General features: G+C 43.8%; 1 protein-coding gene across 4 annotated transcripts in view; it reads right to left on the reverse strand.

The window, feature by feature from the left end:
- TESK2 (testis associated actin remodelling kinase 2) overlaps positions 1-24,598 on the reverse strand; it is a 168,216-nt gene that overhangs the window by 8,681 nt on the left and 134,937 nt on the right. For 3 of the 4 annotated variants that reach the window (XM_006153809.3, XM_006153808.3, XM_027773922.1), the window contains one exon: positions 12,949-13,095. The exons of the other annotated variant lie outside the window; for it this stretch is intronic. In XM_006153809.3, the coding sequence (XP_006153871.1) occupies positions 12,949-13,095 (147 nt within the window). The remainder of the gene's footprint in view (positions 1-12,948; positions 13,096-24,598) is intronic. 4 annotated transcript variants of the gene reach the window in all.

Below are 24,598 nucleotides of genomic sequence, written 5' to 3' on the forward strand. Positions count from 1 at the left end.
ACACAGCATACCTGTACACACAGCATACCAGTACACACAGCATACCTGTGCACACAGCATACCTGTACACACAGCATACCAGTACACACAGCATACCAGTATACACAGCATAACTGTGCACACAGCATACCAGTACACACAGCATACCTGTACCCACAGCATACCAGTACCCACAGCATACCAGTACGCACAGCATACCTGTACACACAGCATACCAGTACACACAGCATACCAGTATACACAGCATAACTGTACACACAGCATACCAGTACACACAGCATACCAGTACACACAGCATATCAGTACACACAGCATACCAGTACACACAGCATACCAGTACACACAGCATAACTGTACACACAGCATACCTGTACACACAGCATACCTGTATGCACAGCATACCAGTATGCACAGCATACCAGTACACACAGCATACCAGTACACACAGCATACCAGTATACACAGCATACCTGTACACACAGCATACCAGTACACACAGCATAACTGTACACACAGCATACCTGTACACACAGCATACCTGTACACACAGCATACCTGGCTTCTAAGCAAGACTCTCTGCACTAGTCCTGGCTTTGGCCCTCCTGTCAGTCTTGCTGACCCAGGCAACTTAATAACTGTATGTGAGAAGATGGGCTCTAGACATCCAAAGCCCCGGATATAGGGGACCAACCTGAGCCAGTGGCAGCTCAAATCTGTCACCTATTTCTCTTCCCTTTCCTTTCTACATCACCAACAACTCAGGCTCCTGTCTCCAAGGCTTGATGCAAAATCTTATTTACTGTTTGCTTTACAGTCTTCAGGTACAACTCCGGTTAAAGTCCTCTTGCAATCAATAGGCAAGGAACAGAATGTGGCCACAGTGCACTCATCAAAGCCAGTTTCCACTCCATCTTCACACTCAAGGAGGCCTATTGTTCACCCACTGCAAACCTCCCACCCAGGAGAGAGACCACACAGTAGCTTCTCTGTGAGTAGCTGAGAAATGGCTGTGGCAGGGATGACCAGGGCTCCACAAGGTGGGGCAAGGCTGCCTGGACTGTGATCTCTCTCTCTCTCTCTCATTTATTTATTTATTTATTTAGGGAGAGATTTTTGCTATAGGGTGCATGCGCTTGCTGGAGAGAAATCACTCCCCCCCCACCCCCTGGGAGATGGCCATGCTGCAAACTCTTCTCCAATCCTCCATTCTCCTCTTGGGATTTTGGGCACTCATGCACACAAGACCAGCATAAGTTTCAAGCTGCCAGGTCCAGGATTCAAACCATGGTCAGCTAAGAGGAGGTCCAGCACCGTAACTACTACACCACCTGCTGGCCCTGACCACTAAGGTTCCTCCAATAGCGGGCCACTGAAATCAAAAAGGAAGATGGGAAATGACAAAAAAGCCAAACTTGAGGTGTCTGTATTTGAGGCAATAAGGAAAATAGGGAGATTCCTAACCAGGTTGACCCCTGTCAGGTTTTCCAACAAACTCTTGAGCCAGTCCCCAACATTCCCAGCATCAGGGACCAGCTTCATGGAAGTTGGTCCCTCCATGGAAGTTGGTCCCTCCATGGAAACAGACTGGAGATGGGTTGGTCCCAGGATGACCCAAGAGTACCACACCTACCATATACTCCATTTCCACCACTACCACACTGCAATATACAATGAAACAATCACATAATAGAGTTCACGCTCCCATGAGAATCCAGTACCACAGCTGATGTCACCGCAGGTGACAATGCAGGTGATGAGGAGTGGCTGATGAAGCCTCACTTGCTCACCCATGTCCTACCCCTGCTGCCTGAATGAGGGGTGTCCCAGCAGACCACGGACTGTGCTGGTCTGTGGTCCAGTCCCCAACAGGCCACGGGAGCTGGGGACCTCTGTCTTAAGAGGATCTGGGCTAGATGAGGTTTTCCGGGCAGTACTTAGTGTTTTACTTCCTTATCTTCCATTCAGTCCTCACAGCTTTTTGTTTTTTTTTTTTTTTTTTTTATGTTTTCTATAGGTTACATCCAATTGCCAGAGAGACAGAGAGAGAGGAGGGAAAATGAGAAACCACCTTCCAGGGTGAATAGCCCCGCTGTAATCCCTTCTCCTCTTACGATTTTGGGCATGCATGCACACGCACCTGGCAGGATTTTCAAGCCACCGGGTCCAGGACTCAGACCAGAGAGTCAGTCATGTGGGATCTAGCCACCTTAACTTCCATGCCACCTACTGGCCCTGTCCTCACAGGCTTTTCTGCTGGAAGTATTGGATCTTCATAAAAGTCATAATGCATTCTTGCATAGAAAAACACATCATAACTTTTCCAGTGACCTGATATTACCTTTGAGGATCCCAAGGTACTCCGTGGCTCTAAGCTCAACAGACAAAATCAGTCCTTGTGTTACTTGATCTTTCTGTCCTTGATGCTGCTGGTTTCTTTGTGCAGTGTTTTTAGGTATGATTCAGAACTCATGTTGGTACTGTGTGTTCAGAGAACAAGGAAGTCACAGTCATGGAGCTAACAGACCAGCTAGCAGAGGCTAGTTGGGGACTAGTGCTGTTTCTTTTTCATTCCTTCCCCCTGGCTTTTATGACACTATAGTTCTGGATTTCCTCCTCTACCTATGCCTAGTCTGCAGACTCCAGTGCAGCTCTTTCGTCCCATCCTATATGGCTGATGTTCTCAGGGTTCCATCTTGGGCCTTCAGAAAGGAAGGTTCTTGTGTTCTACTGTGGAGGCTATTCACATACCACCTCTGTACTGGTGACACGCAAGTGTATATCCTAGCCCTGACCTTTTTCTTCAAGGTGGGCATCTCCTCCTGGGTCACTGCTATTGACCTCTTATATGTGCAAACCCGAGCTCATCTTTTCCCCCCCAAGCTTAAAACTTTATGTCAGCTGGGACTGCCACTTCCTACCCAGTTTGCTTAGCTTGGAAACCTGGGATTCATCTTAGACTTTTTAATTCTTACTCTGAACAATTTTAGCTTCTGAACAGTTTTCATATTGGTCCTTTATCTTCATCCACACCACTTTTGCCCTAAATTGAGTTTTCACCACTCCTCTCTGCAAGTGGCAATACTCTTCTAATTGGTTTCTGTCTCCAGGCTTGGCCTCCACAGTCCATCCTCCTTACTCGTGCTAGCATGATCTTTGTCAAAGGCAAATATGTGCTCTTCCCTATTTAAAACTCAATAATGACATAAACTATAATTCCTTTCATTGTACGATTCTATAGAAACTGAAAACAGATTTAGTGGTTGTCAAGGGCTGGGGGGAAAAGGGAACAGGATATGGGGTTTTTCTTTTGGGGTGATGATAAAGCTCTGCAATTAGATAGTAGAGATGATCAAATATATACTAAAAAACACTGAATTTAAGAGGGTGAATTTTGGGGAACCAGCAGTTAGCGTAATGGCTATGTCGCTGGACTCCCACGTAGTCGACCGCGGTTCGTGTCCCGGACCCGGTGGCTTAAAACTCACGCCGGGCGCGTGTGCGTGCGTGCCCAAGATCCCGAGAGGAGAATGGAGGAGAAGGGATTGCGGCGTGACCATCCCCCCTGGGGGGTGATTTCTCGCTTTCTGTCTCTATGTCTCTCTCTGTCTGTCTGGCGAGCGCACGCGCCCTACAGTGAAAATCTCTCAAAAAAAAAAAAAAAAGAGGGTGAATTTTGGGACCAGCAGATGGCAAAATAGTTATATTGCTGGTTACATTACTGGACTCCCACCCTGATTCGAGTCCTGGACCAGCGGATTGAAACTCATGCCAGGTGCATGTGTGCCCAAAATCCTGAGAGGAGAGTGGAGGAGAAGAGATTGTGATGTGGCCATCCCACTGGAGTGGGGGAGTGATTTCTCACTTACTGCCTCCCTGTCTCTCACTGTCCCTCTGGAGAGTGCATGTGTCCTATAGCAAAACTCTGTCTTAAAAAAGGGTGAATTCAGGACCAGCAGTTAGCATAATGGCTATGTCGCTGGATTCCCATGTAGTCGACCGCAATTCAAGTCCCAGACCCAGTGGCTTAAACTCACGCCAGGTGCATATGCACGCATGCCCAAGATCCCAAGAGGAGAATGGAGGAGAAGGGACTGTGGTGTGGGCATCTCCCCTGGGAAGTGATTTCTCGCTTTCTGTCTCTCTCTCTCTCTGTCTTTCTGGCGAGCGCACACACCCTATAGCAAGAAAGCAAGCCACCAGGTCTAGGATTTGAACCACAGTCAGCCATGTGGGAGTCCAATGACCTCAACCACCACGCTACCTGCTGACCTCAAAGTTGGGGGTCAACAAATGGCATAGCAGTCCAGTAGTTGCTGGACTCCCACATGGTCAATCGCAGTTGGGGTCCTGGACCCAGCAGCTTGAAACCTACACTAGGCATATGTGCACGCATGCCCAAGATCCCGAAAGGAGAATGGAAAAGAAGGGATTTTTTTTTAAGATTTATTTTTATTCATTTATTTATTTATTATTATTTTTCACATGAGTTTTGCCAGAGAACGACAGAGAGAGAGAGAGTGAGAGAGAGAGAGGGAGGGAGGGAGGGAGGGAAGAAGAGTGAGAAAGCAAGCCACCAGGTCCAGGACTTGAACCATTGTCGGCCATGTGGGAATTCCAGTACCTTAATCACCATACCACCTGCTGGCCCCCAAAGTTGTTCTTTTTAAAAAGCTGACAAAGTTCTCTTATTTCCTATCTATAAGAAAAAAATAATGGGGCCAGCAGGTGGTGTGGTGGCTAAGGGTGCTGGGCTCCCACATGGTCAACCACAGTTCAAGTCCCAGACCTGGTAGCTTGCTTTCTCACTTTCCCTCTCTTTCTTTCTCTATCTCTCTCTGATCAAACTGGAAAATAATAATAATAAATAAAATTAAAAAATTTTTGAGAGGTTTTTGCTATAGGGCGTTGGCACTTGCCAGAAAGACAGAGAGGCAGAGAGACAGAAAGCAAGAAATCATCCCCCAGGGGGATGACCACGCCACAATCTCTTTTCTTCTATTCTCCTCTTGGGATCTTGGGCATGCACGTACATGCACCCGGCGTGAGTTTACGCCATTGGGTCCAGGACTGGAACTGCGGTCAACTACATGGGAGTCCAGCGACATAGCCATTACGCCATCTGCAGGTGCCTAAATAAAATAATTCTTTTTAAAATAATTATTTATTAAATGTTATTTATTCATTCATTTAGTTTTAAATTTGACAGAGAGAGACACAGAGAGAGAGAGAAAGAGGGGAAGTGAAAAAGCAAGCCACCATGTCCAGGACTCGAACCATGGTCAGCCATGTGAGAGTGTCCAGCGCCTTAACCACCATGCCTCCTGCTGGTACCCAATAAAATAATTCTTAAAAAAAAGAAAAAAAAGAAAGTTAGATAGTATAATTAGAATCTTCTTTTTAAAAATTGTTCATTTTTTTAAAACTTTTATTTATTTGTTGTGATTTTCAGGCCACTGGGTCCAGGACTTGAACCACAGTTAATCACGTGGGAGTCCAGTGCCTCAACCACACCAACTACCAACCCGTAGATTCTTCTTTTATTTTTTTAGAGGTTTTTGCCTTAGGGTGTATGTGCTCACCAGAGAGAAAAACAGAGACAGTGAAATAGAAAGTGAGAAGTCATCCCCACAGAGGGGATGGCCATGCTATAATCCCTTCTTTTCCATTCTCCTTTCGGGATCTTGGGCATGCGTGCACATGTGCCTAGTGTAGGTTCTAAGCCGCTGGGTCCAGGACTCCAACTGCAATTGACCATGTGGGAGTCCAGCAACTACTGGACTGCTATGCTATCTGTTGACCCCAAATTCTTTTTTAAAAAGTTTGTTTATTTCTTCAGAGAGAGAGAAGTACTCCCAATAGGGTCTTCACACTGTGATCCACTCTGTCTTAGCTGGCCTGGATCACAGGCATAAGTGTGCCTCGTGTTCTAGAGAAGTCTCAGGACATGAACCTAGGCCCGTTCCCATATGGGTCCAGCTGCATAACCACTATGCCACAGCCCGGTCCCCAGATGCCGCCCTTTTCAATCTTATCCCCTATCATCCAACCTCACAGTCTTCACACCACACTGTTTATGCCTCTATGCTTTTGTTTATTGCATTCCTTTTGTCTGATCTGAAATACTCTTCTCTCTCTTCTACCCCCAAATATACTTATTAAGTAGAATTCAATTTTCAAGATTTGCTTCAGGCATCATCTCTTGCAAGAAACTCTGCACCCTCAAGTTGGAGTAAATATCCTTTCTTAAAGCATCTTAGGCATTCTACTTTTTCTTCTCTTAACATTTGCCATATTATGATTGAAGGTCTATGTTTCTGCTGTCCCTTCCCAACTACACCATAAGCTTTAGAAAAGCAGGATGATTGAAGAGGAAGGTGGCTGAGAGAATAACTCCTAATCTCAGAAAAATTGCCTATTTCTTTTTATGTGTATTCAAAGAATAATTTTTTTAACTTTATTTATTTATTATTATTACTATTACTTAATTTGACCAGAGAGAGAAAAAGGAAAAGTGAGAAAGCAAGCCGCTAGGTCCAGGACTCTAACCTTGGTCGTCCATGTCAGAGTCTGGCACCCTTAACTACCACACCACTTGCCAAACCCCTCATCATTTTTTTAAAAGAATTATTTTATTTAACTTTATTTATTTATTTATTTATTTATTTATTTTAATTTGACCACAGAGGGGGAGAGAGAGAGAGAGCGAGAGAGCTACCAGGTCCAGGATTCAAACTGCAGTCAGCCATGAGAGAGTCCAGCGCCTTTAACCACCATTCTATCTGCCAGCCCTGCCCCTCATCATTTTTACAAGCATAAATCCATCAGTTCATTAAAACATTGTCAGGGAGCCAGTGGGTGGTGTGGAGGTTAAGGTGCTCAATCCCACATGGCCACCTTCGAGGTTCAAATCCTGGACTAGGTTGCTTGAAAATCACTCCAGGCGCATGTGCATGCATGCCCAAAATCCCCAAAGGAGATTGGAGAAGAGATTATGGCATGGCCATACCCCCAGGATGTGATTTCTTATTTTCTCCCTCTCTCTCTGACAGGTGCACATGCTCTATAGGAAAAAAAGAAAAAAGTCAGGGAGGCAGATCTGAGATTTTTATATTTAAGATGAGACAACTGAGGCTTATAACTGTAAGTGGTAAAGACTTTGGTCTCCTAACTCTCAAGGATTCCCAATGAATGATTTTGGCGTCTCCAGAGAGGCAGGTTGAAAAGCTTTCTGTATCGGAGATAACAAGGTCACAGCAGGAGCAATACAGTCTAATGAAAGTGGCAGAGGCCAGGGCCCATGCAAAAGGCAGTATTGGTTGTATGTTTATTTGAGACCCTAGCCCCTACCTCCGATATTGGTTAAACCCAAGGCATCTAGTGGAATGCCTATATTCTTCATCCAATTTGGACATGACCCCAGAATAGACTATGTGGCTATATAGTAGCAAATATAAAGCTTAGAGGGTCATGGGGTTCTGAAGAGAGCAAGACCAATTTTCAGGATGTGTGGGTTACAAAGCCCATGACATACAGGGTGAAGACATGAATAAAGTAGCCTTTCATAGAATAAGCTCTAAGAGAGACGTAGTCAGACTTCCCTGAGGCAAGATGTGACCTTTTCAGGTTCGAAAAGCAGCCAGGCACTGGCTGGCTCTAGTTCCTCTGTCTTCACCCCTGTTATAATACATCACGCCATAGCAGAGTGACTCCACGTTTGCCTCTTCAAGCACAGGGAATTATCCTATTAATCTGTGTCCCTAACTAGCACAAGCATACAGAAAGAGCTCGGCAAAAGTTTGCTAAATGAAACTTTGGTCTGATGACTGAAGCAACTGGGCCTCTTTAATAGAGGTTAAGGCTCTGGATTCCACATGGCTGACTGTATGGCTCAAGTCCTGGACCTGGCAGCTTGAAAATCAAGTTGGATGCATGTATGCGTGTGCCCAAAATCCCTAGGAGACTGGAGGAGAAGAGACTGCACTGCGGCTATTTCCTCGGGGTAGGATTTCTCATTCTCGCTCTCTCGCACGTGCCCTATAGCAAAAACTAAAAAGAAAGTATTTGTCAGATATACACACTAATCATACATTTAACTCTCCATAGTGTCACTGAGCTAAGAAGGGGACTCAAAAGAGGGGCCGTGGATGCATTTCCTGAAAACCTGTATAGATTCTTCGAACTAGGGCAACGTAGATAACCTGAGAGAAGTTTCTGAGGTGTTCTAGAACAGCTGCACAGTTAGTGTTGACACTGAATAAAACCACCTGAGCAGAGTGTTAGCTCTAAGCTAACGACATTTCTGCAACAAGGCTTTCAGCATGCAGTCACCCAACACACTCCCTCATAAACCCAGTTAGGATCAGGCAGGAAAAGACTGATTCTGTAGCTCAAGAAAGGTTAAGAGGTTTTTTCACAGTCCCGGGAGATCAGAGACTGAACTGCCCTCCTAAATGCCTTGGGGACTGCGACCGTCTAAGTCTCTTAGAAGATTATCTGTTTTGCTGTGATGTGTCCCATTCCTTGCCCTCAATCCTACCATGTGATCCCACAGCTTTCCCGTAGCTCTTGTGTAATGATCTATTCACGTATTGGTCTCCTTAATGAGACTAAGAGCCCATGGAGGGTGCAGATTCAGTCACTTCTATGTCCCCAGTACTGTGTCCTCTAATAACAGTACAATTGATTCCAGAAGCTGTTTACAGCTCTCATTGTAAAAAATAACTCCAGGGCACCCTAAATGCCACTACAGCTGAAAATTGGTCTTGCTCTATTGATCCCCATAGTTGTCTGAGCTTCATATTTTCTACTCTGTAGTCACATAGTCTGTACTGGGGCCATGTCCAGATTGGATGAAAAATGCAAATGTTATAGAGTTAGACCAATTATTATTTCTTTTTAAAAAATCCTTTTAAAAAATATATATTATATATATTTTTTAGAGAATTATTTTATTTAACATTATCTATTTGTTTTAGTTTGACCAGAGAGGAAGAGAAAGAGAAAGAGAGAGAGAGAAAGAAAGCCGCCAGGTCTGGGACTTGAACTGCAGTCGACCATGTGGGAGTCCAGCACCTTTAACCACCATGCCACCTGCCGGCCCCTAAAAATATATGTATTTTTAAGAGACTTTTTTTTTTTTTTTGGTATAGGGTGTGTGTGCTTCCCAGAGAGGCAGAGAGACAAGAAGTAAGAAAGCACTCCCCAGGGGGTATGGCCACACCATAGTCCCTTCTCCTTCATTCTCCTCTCAGGATTTTGGGTACACATGCACACACACACCTGGCATGAGTTGTAAGCCACTAGGTCCTAGACTCAGGGGTGATTTCTTACTTTCTGTCTCTGGCGAACACACACATCCTATGGCAAAATCTCTCTCTCTAAAATAATAGTAAAATTTTAAAAAAAGCCATGCTATATCCTACTTCCTTCTAAACAAATTCTTAGCATTGCTACTGCACACGGGCAAGGTCCTGAGGACCTCCTTGAACACACTGGGTACATGTGCCTATAATCCAGGCTGGCTGAGACTGGTGGAGGATCACGGTGTAAAGACCCTGTGTGGTATCTCTCTCTCTCCCTCCCTCTCTTTCTGTCTCTTAGAAGAAATAAATAAATAAACTTAAAAACAATTAGACCGGAGCCAGCAGGTAGCATAGTGGTTAAGGCGCTGGACTCCCATATGGCCAACCACTATTCGAATCCCGGACCTGGTGGCTTGCTTTCTCACTTTCTCTCTGTCTTTTTCTCTCTGGTGAGCACATGTGCTCCATAGCAAACACTTAAAAATAATAACAATAACAATAATAATACATTAAATAATTATTTCTTAAAAATAAAACAAAAACAATTAGACTGAACAGCTATATCTGATGGACTTTCTATACTGTAATAATGCAGTAACCACTGATATGTGAGCCCTCCAAAGGCAGGCTCCCTACTTTCAGGAGGCATGCTGATGGGAAGCTAGGGATCCTTTTGCATCTAACGCAGACTTAGGATCACTTGGAAAAAGACATCTACTTTTCTCTGTCCTGGTTTACCCAGTTGGAACATGTTCTCACTACTTTAAATCCTTCCTGTTAGCTTTGGTCTGAGAAAGCAAGGACTGATTACTCCTGAGAGGTCAAGGACAGAATCTACTTTATGGACAGGGAACACTGAAGTCCCAAGGGCACAATGAAGTCATTCAGAGAGATGGGACAAAGCTGGGTATGGAACCCAAAATCTCAGCTCTTATGCAGATATTTTAGCCTCTGCACTATCAAGTCCATTCCCTGAAACACGGCCAGGGATCCCCTGCTCTGACAGGGTCTGCGCTAGGTGCTATGAATAAAAAGATAAATAAGAAGAGCCGTTGTAAAGTCATATACTAGTGGGAGATATAGGCACAATGGAATAAATCAAATCATGTAAACTGTATACTATTAAAATATAGGTAAACCTGAAACTGTCCTTAAAGAAATCAAACTCGGGCTCAAGATTGCAAATGAAAAGATTCAAAGTCCTCTTATTCTACTCTTTGCCCCTTACTTCTCCCTTAGGATTTCTCATCCTTACGGTCACTGCCACCAACACATAGGTGAGGCTGTTCTGGCCTACTGTGGACAATCAACCCTCTCTTTAATACCTACAACACAGTCACAGTGAGGCTGCAACATTCAGACAAAATTACCAGAAAAAGCTCACAGAGATGACAAAAGGGCAATGAACACAAACAGCATCTGAAATCGGATAGTCTGGTTTATAAGACCCTGTTTGCCTTCAACTTGAAGTTCTCTACTGAGTACTTCTCAGCCTGTTTGCAAAAGTCATGTGTTTTCACCTCTTGAAAGTATCCTCAAGAACGGCACAGGGCATTCTTTCTCCTAAGTTTCTGTTTTCTCAGTTGAAGCTGAATGACACTGGGAATACCTACTCCCTCTAAGAAAAACCAAAGGATAGCAATCTTAACCTATCCCATAGTCCAAAAAGCTTAGTCACTTTACCATAACACATAAGCACAGACAAAACTACACTTGTACATTAGCACAATGAGACAAAGTACTTTCGGGGCCTAGAATATGATGAACTCTTAGGGAGTTGGAGAGCTTTTTTCCAGGAAGCCTATCTGCCCTAACCTAGAGTATCTTCCTTGCTCTGAAAACCTGTAGTCCATATAGCTGAACACTCAATTATAACCAATATGATGTAAGCACCTGTAGTTCAGAAATTCTCCCTTTCTAGTACTCCTCATCCATGCAGCCAGGCATAGGAGACACTCCTGTGGGTGTGGGGGAAAATGTATGTCTAGCTGGTAGATGTCACAAACTCCCTCTGCTTAGAAGAAATGGTGCTTTCTGGGTAAGAACCAAAGATCTGATTTGGGCTGGATGTTTGAGAGTTGTATCAACTTATAGCATGTCTAAGTTGAAACAACCTTACCCTTTTACCTGGAACAGGTGCAGCTTTCTTAGTCTTGATTTTCTAAAACATACTGAGGAGGATAAATGTCTGATGAAGAGATAAGATATCATCTTCCAGGTCCCATTTGCCCAACTGTCCAGTTCTTGTAGGTACTACTGTAGATAAAAGTACCTCACACATGGGCTTCAGCTAGTTCCCGGTGCCTACTTGCCAGACTTGTGCTCCTTCAGGTATCGAGCAGCTGACTACAAATGATTCTGTCACATAGGGGCCCTATAATCACCTCCCCCAAAATATTTTCTGTATAGTAGTTTATAAACCAATAGCCAGGGTCTTCCAGGGATAGAACTGCTGTTTGGAATACCAGAACTATTCCAATGGGAGGTAGCCAGGGACCTACTGCTCTAGGCCTGACAGTAGTCACTTCTGTTGCCTTTGCAGACTTCTCCCTCATCTATGGCAGAAGGAGTGTAGGAATATATTGTATGCGCGTGTGTAAGAGTGTGTGTGTGTGTGTGCGTGCGTGTGTATTGTGATTGTGTTGAGGGCAGGGAATGAAATGACAGGGCAGGTACGAAACTACTGTATGCCTCCCTAGAAGACTGCAATTCAGCTCTTGGGGAGAAGTCATATTACATGTTACATGACTTTATAGTCCCTCCAACAATGATCAAACGGTACTATTTATATAAGCCTTGTCACGGTAGTGTCCTGAGCCATTTGGCACAGAGGTGTGTGCTTTGTAGCATGGCCAACTTCCTCTGAAAGCAACTCTTTTCTAACCTGATCACACAGCAATTTGGGCAGCAAGAGAATACTACAGAGACCAGCTGATGCCAAAGAGGAACTGGCAGAGTGGCAGAAACTCAATCACACGTCAGAAAATGGGTCAGTACATTATGGCCCTCAAAACCTGCACCCAAGTGATAAAAAAAAAGAAGAAGAAGAAGAAAAAGAAATCACTGAATTCCTTTTCTTTCCTAACAGCTGTCTTGGAGGCCATTGGGATAGAAAATGATAGGCCCCAACACTGCCTTGACTGCTGTGACTCCTATAGGTCAAGAATCTCTTAATCTTCTGCATATCATCTGTTCCCTTATTGCACATTCAAAAGACTGAAGTCTCTTAAGATGCACATTATGGGGGCCAATAGGTGGCATGGTGGTTAAGACGCTGGACTCCCACATGACCAACCATAGTTTGAATCCCAGACGTGGTAGCTTGAAAAGCACTCTGGGCACATGTGCATGCATGCCTGAAATCTCCAAAGGAGACTGGAGAAGGGATTGTGGCATGGCCACACCCCCTGGGGGGGTGATTTCTCACTTTCCCTCTCACTATCTCTCCCCAACGAGCACACACACCCTATGGCAAAAGCTTTAAAAAAAATAAAAAAGATGTACATTATGTTCCCTGTGATCAAATGCTAAATCTTTAAGAGACCTCCATATTTCTAAGCTCCTTAATGATTGGTTTCTTAACACAAATTTCTTGGTAAAAGAGGATAGTGTCTCTCAAAGAGTTGTGCAAGTACAGCTTTTATACCTTAGATGTGAGGTCCCGATGGAAAATGCCTTTGAGGTGAAGGTAGCTGACGCCCACTGCTATGTCATATGCCAGTTTCACCCTCACAGTCCAGGGCAGATGCAGGTTACTGTCTAGCAACTGTTCCAGGTTCCCGGAGTTGATATACTGCAAAACAGAAGGAAAAGCCAGCTACCATTTATCAGAAATGTCTAGACCAGGGGTGAAGCCACTAGACAGTAAACACTTAGAAAACAGAAACTATATGCTTCTTTTTAAAAAGTGACCAAGGGCTTTTTCTGCATCCAAGCACTATAGTAGGTACTGCACCCAAAGAAACCTTCCTCTGAGGAGATCACAATCTATTACTGAATAGAGACAAGCGACAGCGTGTGGAACATACTAAAATACAGTTATGTACGAGGGTGACAGCACCGTACTGTGCTGAGGATAAAGTTACTAACGGGGCATGTCAGAGGAACCTGCACGGGGGGAATAAGGAGTCGGAAAGGATGGCCTGGGGTAGCAGGAAAACAGGACAGTCCACCCAGAGGGAGCAGCACATGCACAGTTGCAGGTTACATGCGTGCGCATTCCGGAAACTAATTTACTCAATATGCCAGAGTGCGTGTGTGGGAAAATCAGGAAGTGAGGCTAATATATACGGGCTTTATTGTGACTGGAAAAGACAAAAGAAGTATTTTAAGCAGGGGAGAAATGGCTATATTAGCTTCGTTTTAAAAAGATGATTTTAGCAGTGATATAATAGATCGATCAGAATGAAAAATACAGAGAAGGGGTGACAGGTTGAGAGATTATTGCAATAATCCTGGTGAAAGAAAGGCATCTCAGTCAATGCAGTAGTAGAGAAGTTGGATAAGGCAAGATTCAAAATGTATTTAGATGGCAGAGTCAAATTTGAATCAGAGGTTGAGGGTGAAGAAAAGCCCTAAGATGACCCCAGGTTATTGGCCCCTAGATTTCATTATTAAATATCTATAGTTAGATAAGTAGGTTTCTTTCTATTTTTTATCTGCCAGTGGGTATGCGTGCTTGCTGGAGAGAAACAGAGAGAGGGAGAGAGACAGGGGAAAGCAAGAAAGCATGGTCACGCTGCAATCCCCTTTTTCAGGATTTTGGACACACACACATACAGCGTGCTTTTTAAGCCACTGTTTCTGAGACTCTACCTACATGGTTGGTCAAGTGGGATCTAGTCAATGTAACCACCAGACAATGGGCCGGCCCCAAGAGAGGAGTAGAGTTTTTTTTTTTTTTTTTAAAGAATTATTTTATTTAACTTTATTTATTTATTTCAATTTGACCATAGAGGGACAGAGCAAGAGAGAGAGAGAGAGAAAGAGAGAGAGAGAGAGGGAAAGTGAGAAAGTAAGCCACCAGGTACAGGATTTGAATCGTGGTCGGCCAAGTGAGAGTCCAGCGTCCTTAACCACCACACCACCTGCCAGCCCCAGAGAGGAGCAGGTTTTTATTTTATTTTATTTATTTTTGGGGGGGAGAGGTTTTTGCTATAGGGCATGTATGCTCGCCAGAAAGACTGAGAGACAGAAAGCAAGAAATCACCCCCAAGGGAAGATGGCCACACTGCAATCCCTTCTCCTCCATTCTCCTCTCAGGATCTTGGGCACGCATGCACACGCACCCAGCATGAGTTTAAGCCACCAGGTCCAGGACTCGAACTGCAGTCGGCTACATGGGAGTCCAGTGATACAGCCATTATGCCAACTGCTGGTCCCGAGGAGTAGGTTTTTAAAAGAGGTAGTGTTAAAATATGGTGAGTTAGGGACCAGAAGTTAGCGTAATGGCTATGTCGCTGGACTCCTACGTAGTTGACTGCTGTTTGAGTCCCGGACCTGGTGGCTTAAAACTCACGCCAGGTGCATGTGCGTGCGTGCCCAAGATCCCGAGAGGAGAATGGAGAAAAAGGGATTGCGGCGTGGCCATCCCCCCTGGGGGGTGATTTCTCGCTTTCTGTCTCTCTGACTCTTTGTCTGGTGAGCGCACACGGCCTATAGTGAAAAATCCTCTCAAAAAAGAAAAAAAATATATATATAGTGAGTTCATGGGACCAGCAGATGGAGTAACAGTTACATCACTGGGCTTCCACGTGGTTGACTGCAGTTCAAGTACTGGACCCAGAAGCTTCAAACTCATGCTGGCTATGTGTGCATACATGTGTGCTCAAAATCCTAAGAGGCGACTGGAAAAGAAGGGAATGTGGAGTGACCATACCCCCTGGTAGTGTCTGTCTCTCTGTCTCTCTTTTTCTCTGGCACGTGTACGTGCCCTATGGTAAAAATCTCTCAAAAAACCCAAACTATATATAAACGCATACAGTGAGTTCAGTTGGGACATGAATTTAAGGTACTTTTGGAACAACTAAGGTAGAGATGTCCTATAAAGAATCATTTTAAAGTTTAGGAACAAAGTCTGGTCAAGAAACTCACATTTAGGAGGTAACAAAATTGTTCTGAAAGAGTGACTGATGCCAAGGAACAGATGACATTACCCAGGGGCTAACATGTAAGAGGGGAAATTAACAGAATTCCAAGGAAAAGCAAAATGTAAAGTTATGGGTAGAAAAAGACCAACCAAGTGAGAATATCATCCTAGAAGCTGAAGAAGAACATTTCAAAAAGGAAATGACAGGGACAAGCAGATGGCATAAAGGTTCCGTTGCTGGACTCACACGTAGTTGATAGTGGCTTGAGTCCTGGACCTGGCAACTTAAAACTCACGCCACGTGCGTGTGTGTGCATGCCCAAATCACAAGAGAATGCAGGAGAAGGGATTGCAGTGTGGCCGGCTCCCCCTGGGAGGGGATTTCTCGTTTTCTGTCTCTGGCAAGCGCACATACCCTATAGCAAAAATCTCTTTTTTAAAAAAGAAAGAAAGAAAGAAAATGACATAAAGACTACTATAGACCAGGTAAGATGAGCTCCGGAAGTGTCCACTGAACTTACAACTAGGTCTGTGAAGTGGTTCGATCAGAGTAAGACAAAGTGAACTGAGGAATGAGTAGGAATAAGGCCACGGAAGTACTAAGTGAAGATGTGCTCTTTCAACTAATGTTTATATAGTGTTCACCTGTGCTGGGCACTAGTCTAAGAACTACATATCGTACCTTGTTTAATCTGCAAAAGAACCCTAGAAGGTAAGTGTACTATTATTTTCATTTTACAGAAGACATTTAGAGCTTAAACAACTTGCTCAAAGTCACCCGATTATTAAGTGGCAAACTCAAGCAGGCTCTCCAGGCTGGCTCCGGAATCTATGCTCTTTATCATTGCACTGGAAAGTCGGAGACCACAACATCTGAATTAGACAGTGTCATCCAGATCAAGAGCTTAAAATCAAATTTACTCATAGCTTTAACCTTCCAGGTCTGGGACTCAAGCTGCACAGATGGATATGTGGGATCCAGCCACCTTACCCACCACACCACTGGCTGGCCCACCCTCACCTTCTTCAAGTTCCTCTAAGTCCCTCTCCCCCTTTTAAGGTTTGTGTCATAGAGAGTGAGAGCTTACCAGAGAGAGACGGAGAGACCATGAGAAGGAAAGTAAGAAATCACCCCTTTGGGGGAAGGCCATGCCACAGTCCCTTCTCCTCCATTCTCCTTGGACATGCACACACACATGCCCGGTCTAATTTTCAAGCCACCAGGTCCAGGACTTGAACTGCAGTCAGTTATGGGGGAATCCAATGCCTTAACCACATGTCACCTGCTGGCCCCCCTCTAAGCCCTTTTGATAAATGTGATATTGAATTTACAAAGGACTAAAGAACCTAATGGAATAAAAGGCAAGAGATCTGAATTCTAATTCAATTCTGCCCCCCTCATAGCCATTTAACTTCCAACAAATCAACTAATAAGGCTAACTATGCTTTGGTTTTCTCATCTATAAAGTAGGTATGATAGGGACCAGTAGTTAGCGTAATGGCTATGTTGCTGGACTCCTATATAGTCGATGGCGGTTTGCGTCCCGGACCCGGTGACTTAAAACTCATGCCGGGCACATATGCATGTGTGCCCAAGATCCTGAGAGGAGAACGAAGGAGAAGGGATCGCAGCGTGGCCATCCCCCCTGGGGGGTGATTTCTCGCTTTCTGTCTCTCTGTCTGTCTGGCGAGCGCATGCGCCCTATAGCGAAAAACCTCTCCAAAAAAAAAAAAAAGTAGGTATGATAAGTCCTGATCTCATGATGTCATTATGAGAATCTAATAAAATACATATGAAAGTGCACAGAAAAAAAAAAAAATGAACGGCCACATGATCTGCGGTTTTTCTGATGTGGTAATAAAAGCACCAAAAAGAACCAGTTGGGGGCAGCACCATGCAGCACTCCAGAGCTCTGGATGAGGCGGATCAGGTTTGGCAAGGCAGAGAGAATGGCTAAAAATACACCTTCTAACTGCTGGAAAGGGAAACCTGTCGATCTGCTTCATCCTGCTTGATAATCCATCTTTGGAAATCTCAAAATACAGCATAATGAAAGCATTAGCACAGTGCCTTCTCTTCACTCTAGTTAAATCTGCCCGAGGTTCACTTTTTAGGTGCCCATAAAACTAAGCCAGCAAACTCCAAGCTACACAGGGGCAATCAAGCTGACATCTAATCATGCAGGCAAATTTCTTTAGGCCTGAGTCAAAAGGTCTGAAGGGACAGTGGTTCACTTCTTTGGCATGGTGAAAGTGTGACACGGAAGTGTCTTCTGGAGCTACTCAGGTTTCCCAATCGAGTGCCAGGCAGAAGAGACGATGATGAAAAGACTGTAGGTACACCCTCTGCAGGCTATGGGAGGCCGGGACTCTTGGGTCTGATTCAGAGAAACTCATGTTTACTCTGTTCATCAATGGCTCTCAAGGCCTGAGAAAAACACAGACTCACGCCAGAGGGTGGAGAGCACAGGGAAAAGGTGAGACAAAATGAGGAATCACGCTGACCAGTAGGTTCTGGCTTTTCTAAACCAAATGGAAAAGGACAAACTAGGACTTCAGAGGAAAACAACTGGAATTTTTGTTTTTAAAGTTTATCTCATGAGTGAGAGAGAGAGTGACAAAGATACAGCACTGCGATTGGAGTTTTTTCTTCTTTTAGTTTTTGCTATAAGACACGTGCACTCGCCAGAAGAGAGGGGGAAAGTGAGAAATTACCCCCAGGAAGACAGCCACGCTGCAGTCCTTTCTCTTCCATTCTCCTTTAGGGATATCGGGCACACATGCACATGCACCCGGAGTGATTCTCAAGCGTCCAGGTCTGAGATGCAAACCATGCAGTTGGCCATGTGGGATCTAGCTGCCTTAACCACCACGCCACCTGGCTGGCCTCTTAGGATCTTGATACCACGATCTAACCCTGGCCTCAGCCAGCCTGGATCGTGCCACCATATGCCTAGAGTACGCAGGGAGGTCTCCAGATGCAAATTAGCAATTTTCCCACTTGGATCAGCCTCACAGGGCTTCACGTTTTACCACTGTGCCACCATCTGGCCCTTGGAGTGAATGTTTATAATCCATTTCTCTTGCCTGCCTTTGAAAATGAATGCATTTGGTGGGGCTGATAAGCCTCTGAAGCCCTCAGAAACCACAGTTTCTCAACGTCTCAAGACCTGTCCATGGAGGAGGAAAGGAAGTTTGAGGTCTGTCAACAACGAAGATTTCTAAGTTGTTACACACGGTGTGCCCATTAGTTGGAACGCTTTACTTCCCCAAAAGCAACTCCCCGTGCAGACTCAGCTGGTGTGGGCTCCCAACAAATCCCTCTGTGGGAAGCGGAGGCAGGAGCAGCTGCACCAGCACAGTCAGCTTTCCTACATGGGGAAAACAGCTGCTTTGCTTTCGTTTTCTTCCAGACCTCTCCCTCCCGTAGCCCTATAAAGCAACTTAAGGCATTAACAATACACTTAAATAACTTAATGGAAAAGTATTAACATTTCTATTGTCATTATTTTAAACTTCCAAGTTCAGAAAACTAGAGTATCAGTCAAACATGTTACAGCTACTTCACTACATCTCAGTTACTGTTCTTTTTATTTTGAGAGGTTTTTGCTATAGTGCGTGTGCGCTCGCCAGACAGTCAGAGAGAGACAGAGAGACAGAAAGCGAGAAATCACCCCCCAGGGGGGATGACCACACCTCAATCCCTTCTCCTCCGTTCTCCTCTCGGGATCTTGGGCATGCACGCACACGCGCCCGGCTTGAGTTTTAAGCCACCAGGTCCGGGACTCAAACCGTGGTCGACCATGTGGGAGTCCCGCAACATAGTCATTACGCTAACTGCTGGTCCCTCAGTTAGTGTTCTCTATACCGAAGCCAGGTTTATCTACCAAAACCCATCTCTCTTCCTCATGATCTAATAAAATATTATAACAGACTTTCATTGCATTTCGTTGATGTGTGACACTTGATTTTATTAAAGATACAGAACTTTTCCTAGAAGAAGCCTATTAATCAAATGCATATGGGTAACTGAACAATATTACGTAAATAAACCTTTATTGCTAACATGTAAAGGATATGTGACATCCTTAAAAAAAAAATCACTAATGGGACAAGTAAGTAAAATTCAGTTCCCCACTCAGTAATATCAATTCAGGTTACTTCTATAAACATTTATGGAACAGCCCTCCCCTGACTGCACTTCCATATGAGAATGAGAAGCTGTCCATTTACCTCAGGACTATATCCCGTAGTGTTTAGAACAATGCCTAGTACAGAGGAAATGTGAACATCATCTCGTTTATATCTTAAAGAAGTTCAGCAAGAGATAAATGGGTAAGCAAATAATACTAATATTTGGTAAACACTAGTAGAATGAAACTACAGATTAACTATGCCAGGGGAGTTTGGAAGGTTTCCAGGAGGAAATAACATCTGACTTGTAACCTAAAGGACAGTCAGGAGTTGTTACTATGGAATAAATGTTTATGTCCCCTCAAAATTCATATGTTGAAACCAAATGTCCAATGTGATGGTATTATGGGGTGAGGCCTCTGAGAGGAGCCTCAGTCAGGAGAGTGGAACTGTCATGAATGAGATTGTTGCTCTTAAAACAGTCTACACAGCCTCTTTGGAAAACACCATGGTGATGCTTCAAAAAATTAAAAAGACTGGGAACCAGCAGTTAGTGTAATGGCTATGTCGTTGGACTCCCACATAGTCAACCGCGGTTCGCGTCCCGGACCTGGTGGCTTAAAACTCACGCCGGACACGTGTGCGTGCGTGCCCAAGATCCCGAGAGGATAATGGAGGAGAAGGGATTGTGGCGTGATCATCCCCCCTGGGGGGGTGATTTCTCACTTTCTGTCTCTATGTCTCTCTCTGTCTGTCTGGTGAGCGCATGTGCACTATAGCGAAAACCTCTCCAAAAAAAAAAAATTAAAAAGACCTAGAAATTACACTTCTGGATATACAGAATTGAAAGCAGAAGGCCTGAACTGATCCCATAGCCTAGTGGTTAAGGGATCCAGATCCCACATGGCAAACACACCGAGTGCATGTGTATATGTGTGCATGTGTCCAAATTCTCAACAGGAGGGAGAAATGGAAGAGAAAGGATTGCAGCATGACCATACCCTGTTGAGTGAGTGCTTTCTTTCTCTCTTTCTCGGTCTCTTTGTCCCTCTCTGGTGAGTGCACACACTCTCTGGCAATTAAAAAATAATAAATAAACAAATACAAACATCACAGATACTTATTTTTTCAAAAAAGCAGTGGGCCCACCTAATAGGGATAGTGTTTAAGGCGCTGGACTCCCACATGGTCAACTGCAGTTCAAGTCCTGGATCTGATGACTTGAAATTCATGCCAGGTGCACACGTGTACGTGCCCAAAATTCTGAGAGGAGAATGGAGGAGAAATTATTGCGGTGTGGGCATTTCACCTGGAGGTGATTTCTCACTTTCTGTCTCTCTGGTGAGCGCACATGCCATATAGCAAAAAAAAAAAAAAAGAGAGAGAGCAGGAAGCTGAACATTGGTAAAATGTAAAATGTGATGCTCTGTGAAGGTGACCCACATGGGAAGATTTGTGTGGATCCTGGGCTTTGGGGCCCTGTAGAATGTGTTTGTTTCTTTGTCTTCCACTCTTTTTCCCTGTCTCTCTCACTCATGAAAGGGATGAATGAATAAATAAACTTAGGGGGAAAAAAACTGAAAGCAGCATCTCAAGAGATATTTGTACATCCATGTTCAAAGTGGCATTATTCATAATAGCTGAAACATGGTAGCAACCCACGTTCATCAATGGATGAATAGATAAGCAAAATGTGGTATATACATACAATGGAATATTATTCAGCCTTTAAAAAGGAAGCAAATTCTGCAATATGCTACAATACGAAGAACCTTGAAGACATTATGGTAAGTGAAATACACTAGTCACAAAATGTCAAACATTATATGAGTCCACTTATATGTGGTACTTAGAGGAGTCAAAATCTCAGAGACAGGAAACAGGATGGTGGTTAACAGGGGCTACGGAAAGGGTGGCTGCCAGGGAGTGGGTATAGAGGTTTAGTTTTACAAAACAGAGTTATGAAAATGCATGGTGGTGGGGCCAGCTAGTGGCATGGTGGTTAAAGGTGCTGGACTCCCACATGGCTAACTGTGGTTCAAGTCCCAGTCCTGGTGGCTTGTCTTCTTGCTCTCTCTCTCTCTCTCTTTCTCTGTCCCTCTCTGGTCAAATTTAAATAAATAAATAAACTTAAATATAAAAATAATAATTTAAAAAATGCATGGTGGTGATGGCTACACATTATGAATGTATTTAATATTGCTGATACTGCCAAGATGATACATTTTAAATTATATTTATTTTACCAAAATAAAGAGAAAGTGATAGTATGTCCCCAGAGTTGGTCTATTCTGCCACGTGAGGACACAGTGAAAAGAAGGCCAACTGTGAATCAAGAGGTAGGCCCTCACTAGACACAGACCTCCAGTGTCTTTGACTTTCCACCTTCAGAACTATGAGAAATACATATCTGTTGTTTGAAAGCCATCTAGTCTATAGTAATGTTGTTAAAGCAGCCTGAATGGGCTAAGATAGTTGTCTAGGCTGAAGAACACACATTTCCCACATATTCCCTATAGAGTCTGGTGTGGACCAACTCAGACACATTTAGACACATAAATATAACCACATAGGATATTCTGGAGAAGCAGTAGGTAGTATTTACCTCTCCCTGAAGTAATACTACTCACTACACCCAGATCTCATCCCAATTCTTGCTGACTCTAGTCAGCTATAACAGCCTCATTCAAACATATCTAGTCAAAACAATAAGACAAATGGTAGGTTTTTTTGTTTTGTTTTGTTTTGTTTTTAAAGATTCTTACCATAGGGCTCATGTGCTCACAAGATAGAGACAGAGAGACAGAGAGGTAAAGTGAGAAATCACCCTCCAGGGAGAATGGCCATGCCACTGTCCCTTCTCCATTCTCCTCTAAGGATTTTGGGCACACATGCACACAGACCTGGCATGTTTTTTTTTTGTTTTGATATGTTTTTTTGACAAATATACCCAACTGACCTGGAGCTAGGACACTTACCAAAGGTGGTAACTGCTGCCATTCAACTAGCAGAGATCATCTGCTGCCACCTAATTAGCAGGGTTAGGCTGAGGAAGGTCCATCCACTCCTCTACTTAAAATATGAAAGACTACTATGTGAAAACACAAAGGTAAGTGGCGCTAGCTCACTGTCTAGACCACAGTCTAAGATGATATATTATCAACTAACAATTTTATTCATACAGGAGAATAACATGATCGTATTTACTATACTTAAATATTATATCATTCTTTTTTTTTATAATTTTTCTTTTTTTTGGAGAGGTTTTTGCTATAGGGCACATGTGCTCACCAGACAGAGAGAGAAAGAGAGACAGAAAGTGAGAAATCACCCCCTGGGGGGATGGTCACACCGCAATCCCTTCTCCTCCATTCTCCTCTCAGGATCTTGGGCACGCACGCACACGCGCCTGGAGTGAGTTTTTAGCCACTGGGTCTGGGACACGAACCGCGGTCGACTACGTGGGAGTCCAGCGACATAGCCATTACGCTAACTGCTGGTCCCACTGAAATATTATATCATTCTAACAGTAGTATAAAAACTCAGTGGAGGGACCAGCAGATGACGTAATAGTTACGTACTGGATTCTCATGTGGTTGATGGTAGCGACTTAAAACTCATGCTGGGCACGTGTGCTTATGTGCCCAAAATTCTGAGAAGAGAATAGAGGAGAAGGGATTGTGGCATGGCCATCCCCCCTGGGAAGTGATTTCTTGTTTTCTATCTCTCGGTCTCTCTTTGTGTCTCTAGCAAGTGTATGTGCCCTATAGCAAAAATCTCTCTTAAAAGAAACAAACAAACAAACAAACAAAAACACTCAATGGAAAGGCCAGGAATTAAGGATGGGAGAACAGTTGGGACTGCTTCTGGAACCATCCAGGTGGGATGTTACTTCTGTTGTTATAAGTCACCCATATTGTAGTGTTTTGTTATGCAGCTCCAGAAAACTGATACATGAATGAAACTGCATTTTAGAAAGATTATTCTCGTAGCACGATAGAGGAAAAACTAAAATAGGTTGAAGACCTTGCAACAGTCCAGATGAGAGGTTATCAAATGCCAATCATCTAACTGAGAGTGCTGTTACAGGCATGAAAAAGTGGACTAGAGTCAGAACATGCATAGGTAGAATCTAGAAGATTTAGCAAATGAGTGATGGATATGAGAACTGAGAAAAAGGAGTCCAAAGCAACTCAAGAGATTCCAAACTGAGGTGTCAGAAGCAGCAATGGGTCCCAGAATCTTATCTGACTTCCTGTGCCACCAGTAAGTCAGAAACCAGTATCCATGTCAAACAGCCAAATCAGCAGCTTGTGGGACCTCTGCTCTCTGGATGGGCTCTCTACAGAGGCGGGCCTGGGCTCCGACCTAGTTTTCACTGTAGCCCAACAATGCCATTGTGCTGGTCACTGTACGTTTGTTGGTTGGCTCTAAACACAAAGGCTAGCAGACATCTCATCCTGCTGGCTTGGTTTAAAGAAGAAAAGAAGGCTTTGTTACTGCCCTGGGTAATTCCAGGACAGGCATCCCAAGAGCGCCCTGTGGGAGGGTTGTGCTCCAAAGAAGCCTCCTGTTCTCAGCCCAAGGACCCACAGCCACTGCAAGTGTACGTTTGTATGTACATCCGGCAAGGCCCGAGTTTGCCACAATTCAGCCTTCCCTCCAGGAGGCTCACCAGAGTCTGCCTGGCTGACACGGTCAGTAGTGATGAGCTGACTCAAAAAGAGAAAGGGAACACTAGCTCCAGCTACAAAGTAAAAGCCTTTCACTAAATGTTTAATTCCCGCTGCCTTTACTTTTTTTGTCCAGAATACCCTTCTTCCCCTTAGAAGTTTTGTTGATTTTTATTCTGTCCTTCAAACTCAATTGGAACCCATTATGTACAGGATAAGTTAGTCTGTATCAACATGTGAGTGTGTATGTGTGTGTGTGTATATATACATATATATGTTTAATATATGTAAATATATATTTAATATATGTAAATGTTTATTTATTTATATATTTATGTAGATATATTTAATATATGTAAATATATTAAATTACATATATTTAATATATGTGTATATATATA

Source organism: Tupaia chinensis, unplaced genomic scaffold, assembly GCF_000334495.1.
Source record: "Tupaia chinensis unplaced genomic scaffold, TupChi_1.0 Scaffold000387_1, whole genome shotgun sequence".
NCBI classification, from domain to species: Eukaryota; Metazoa; Chordata; class Mammalia; order Scandentia; family Tupaiidae; genus Tupaia; species Tupaia belangeri.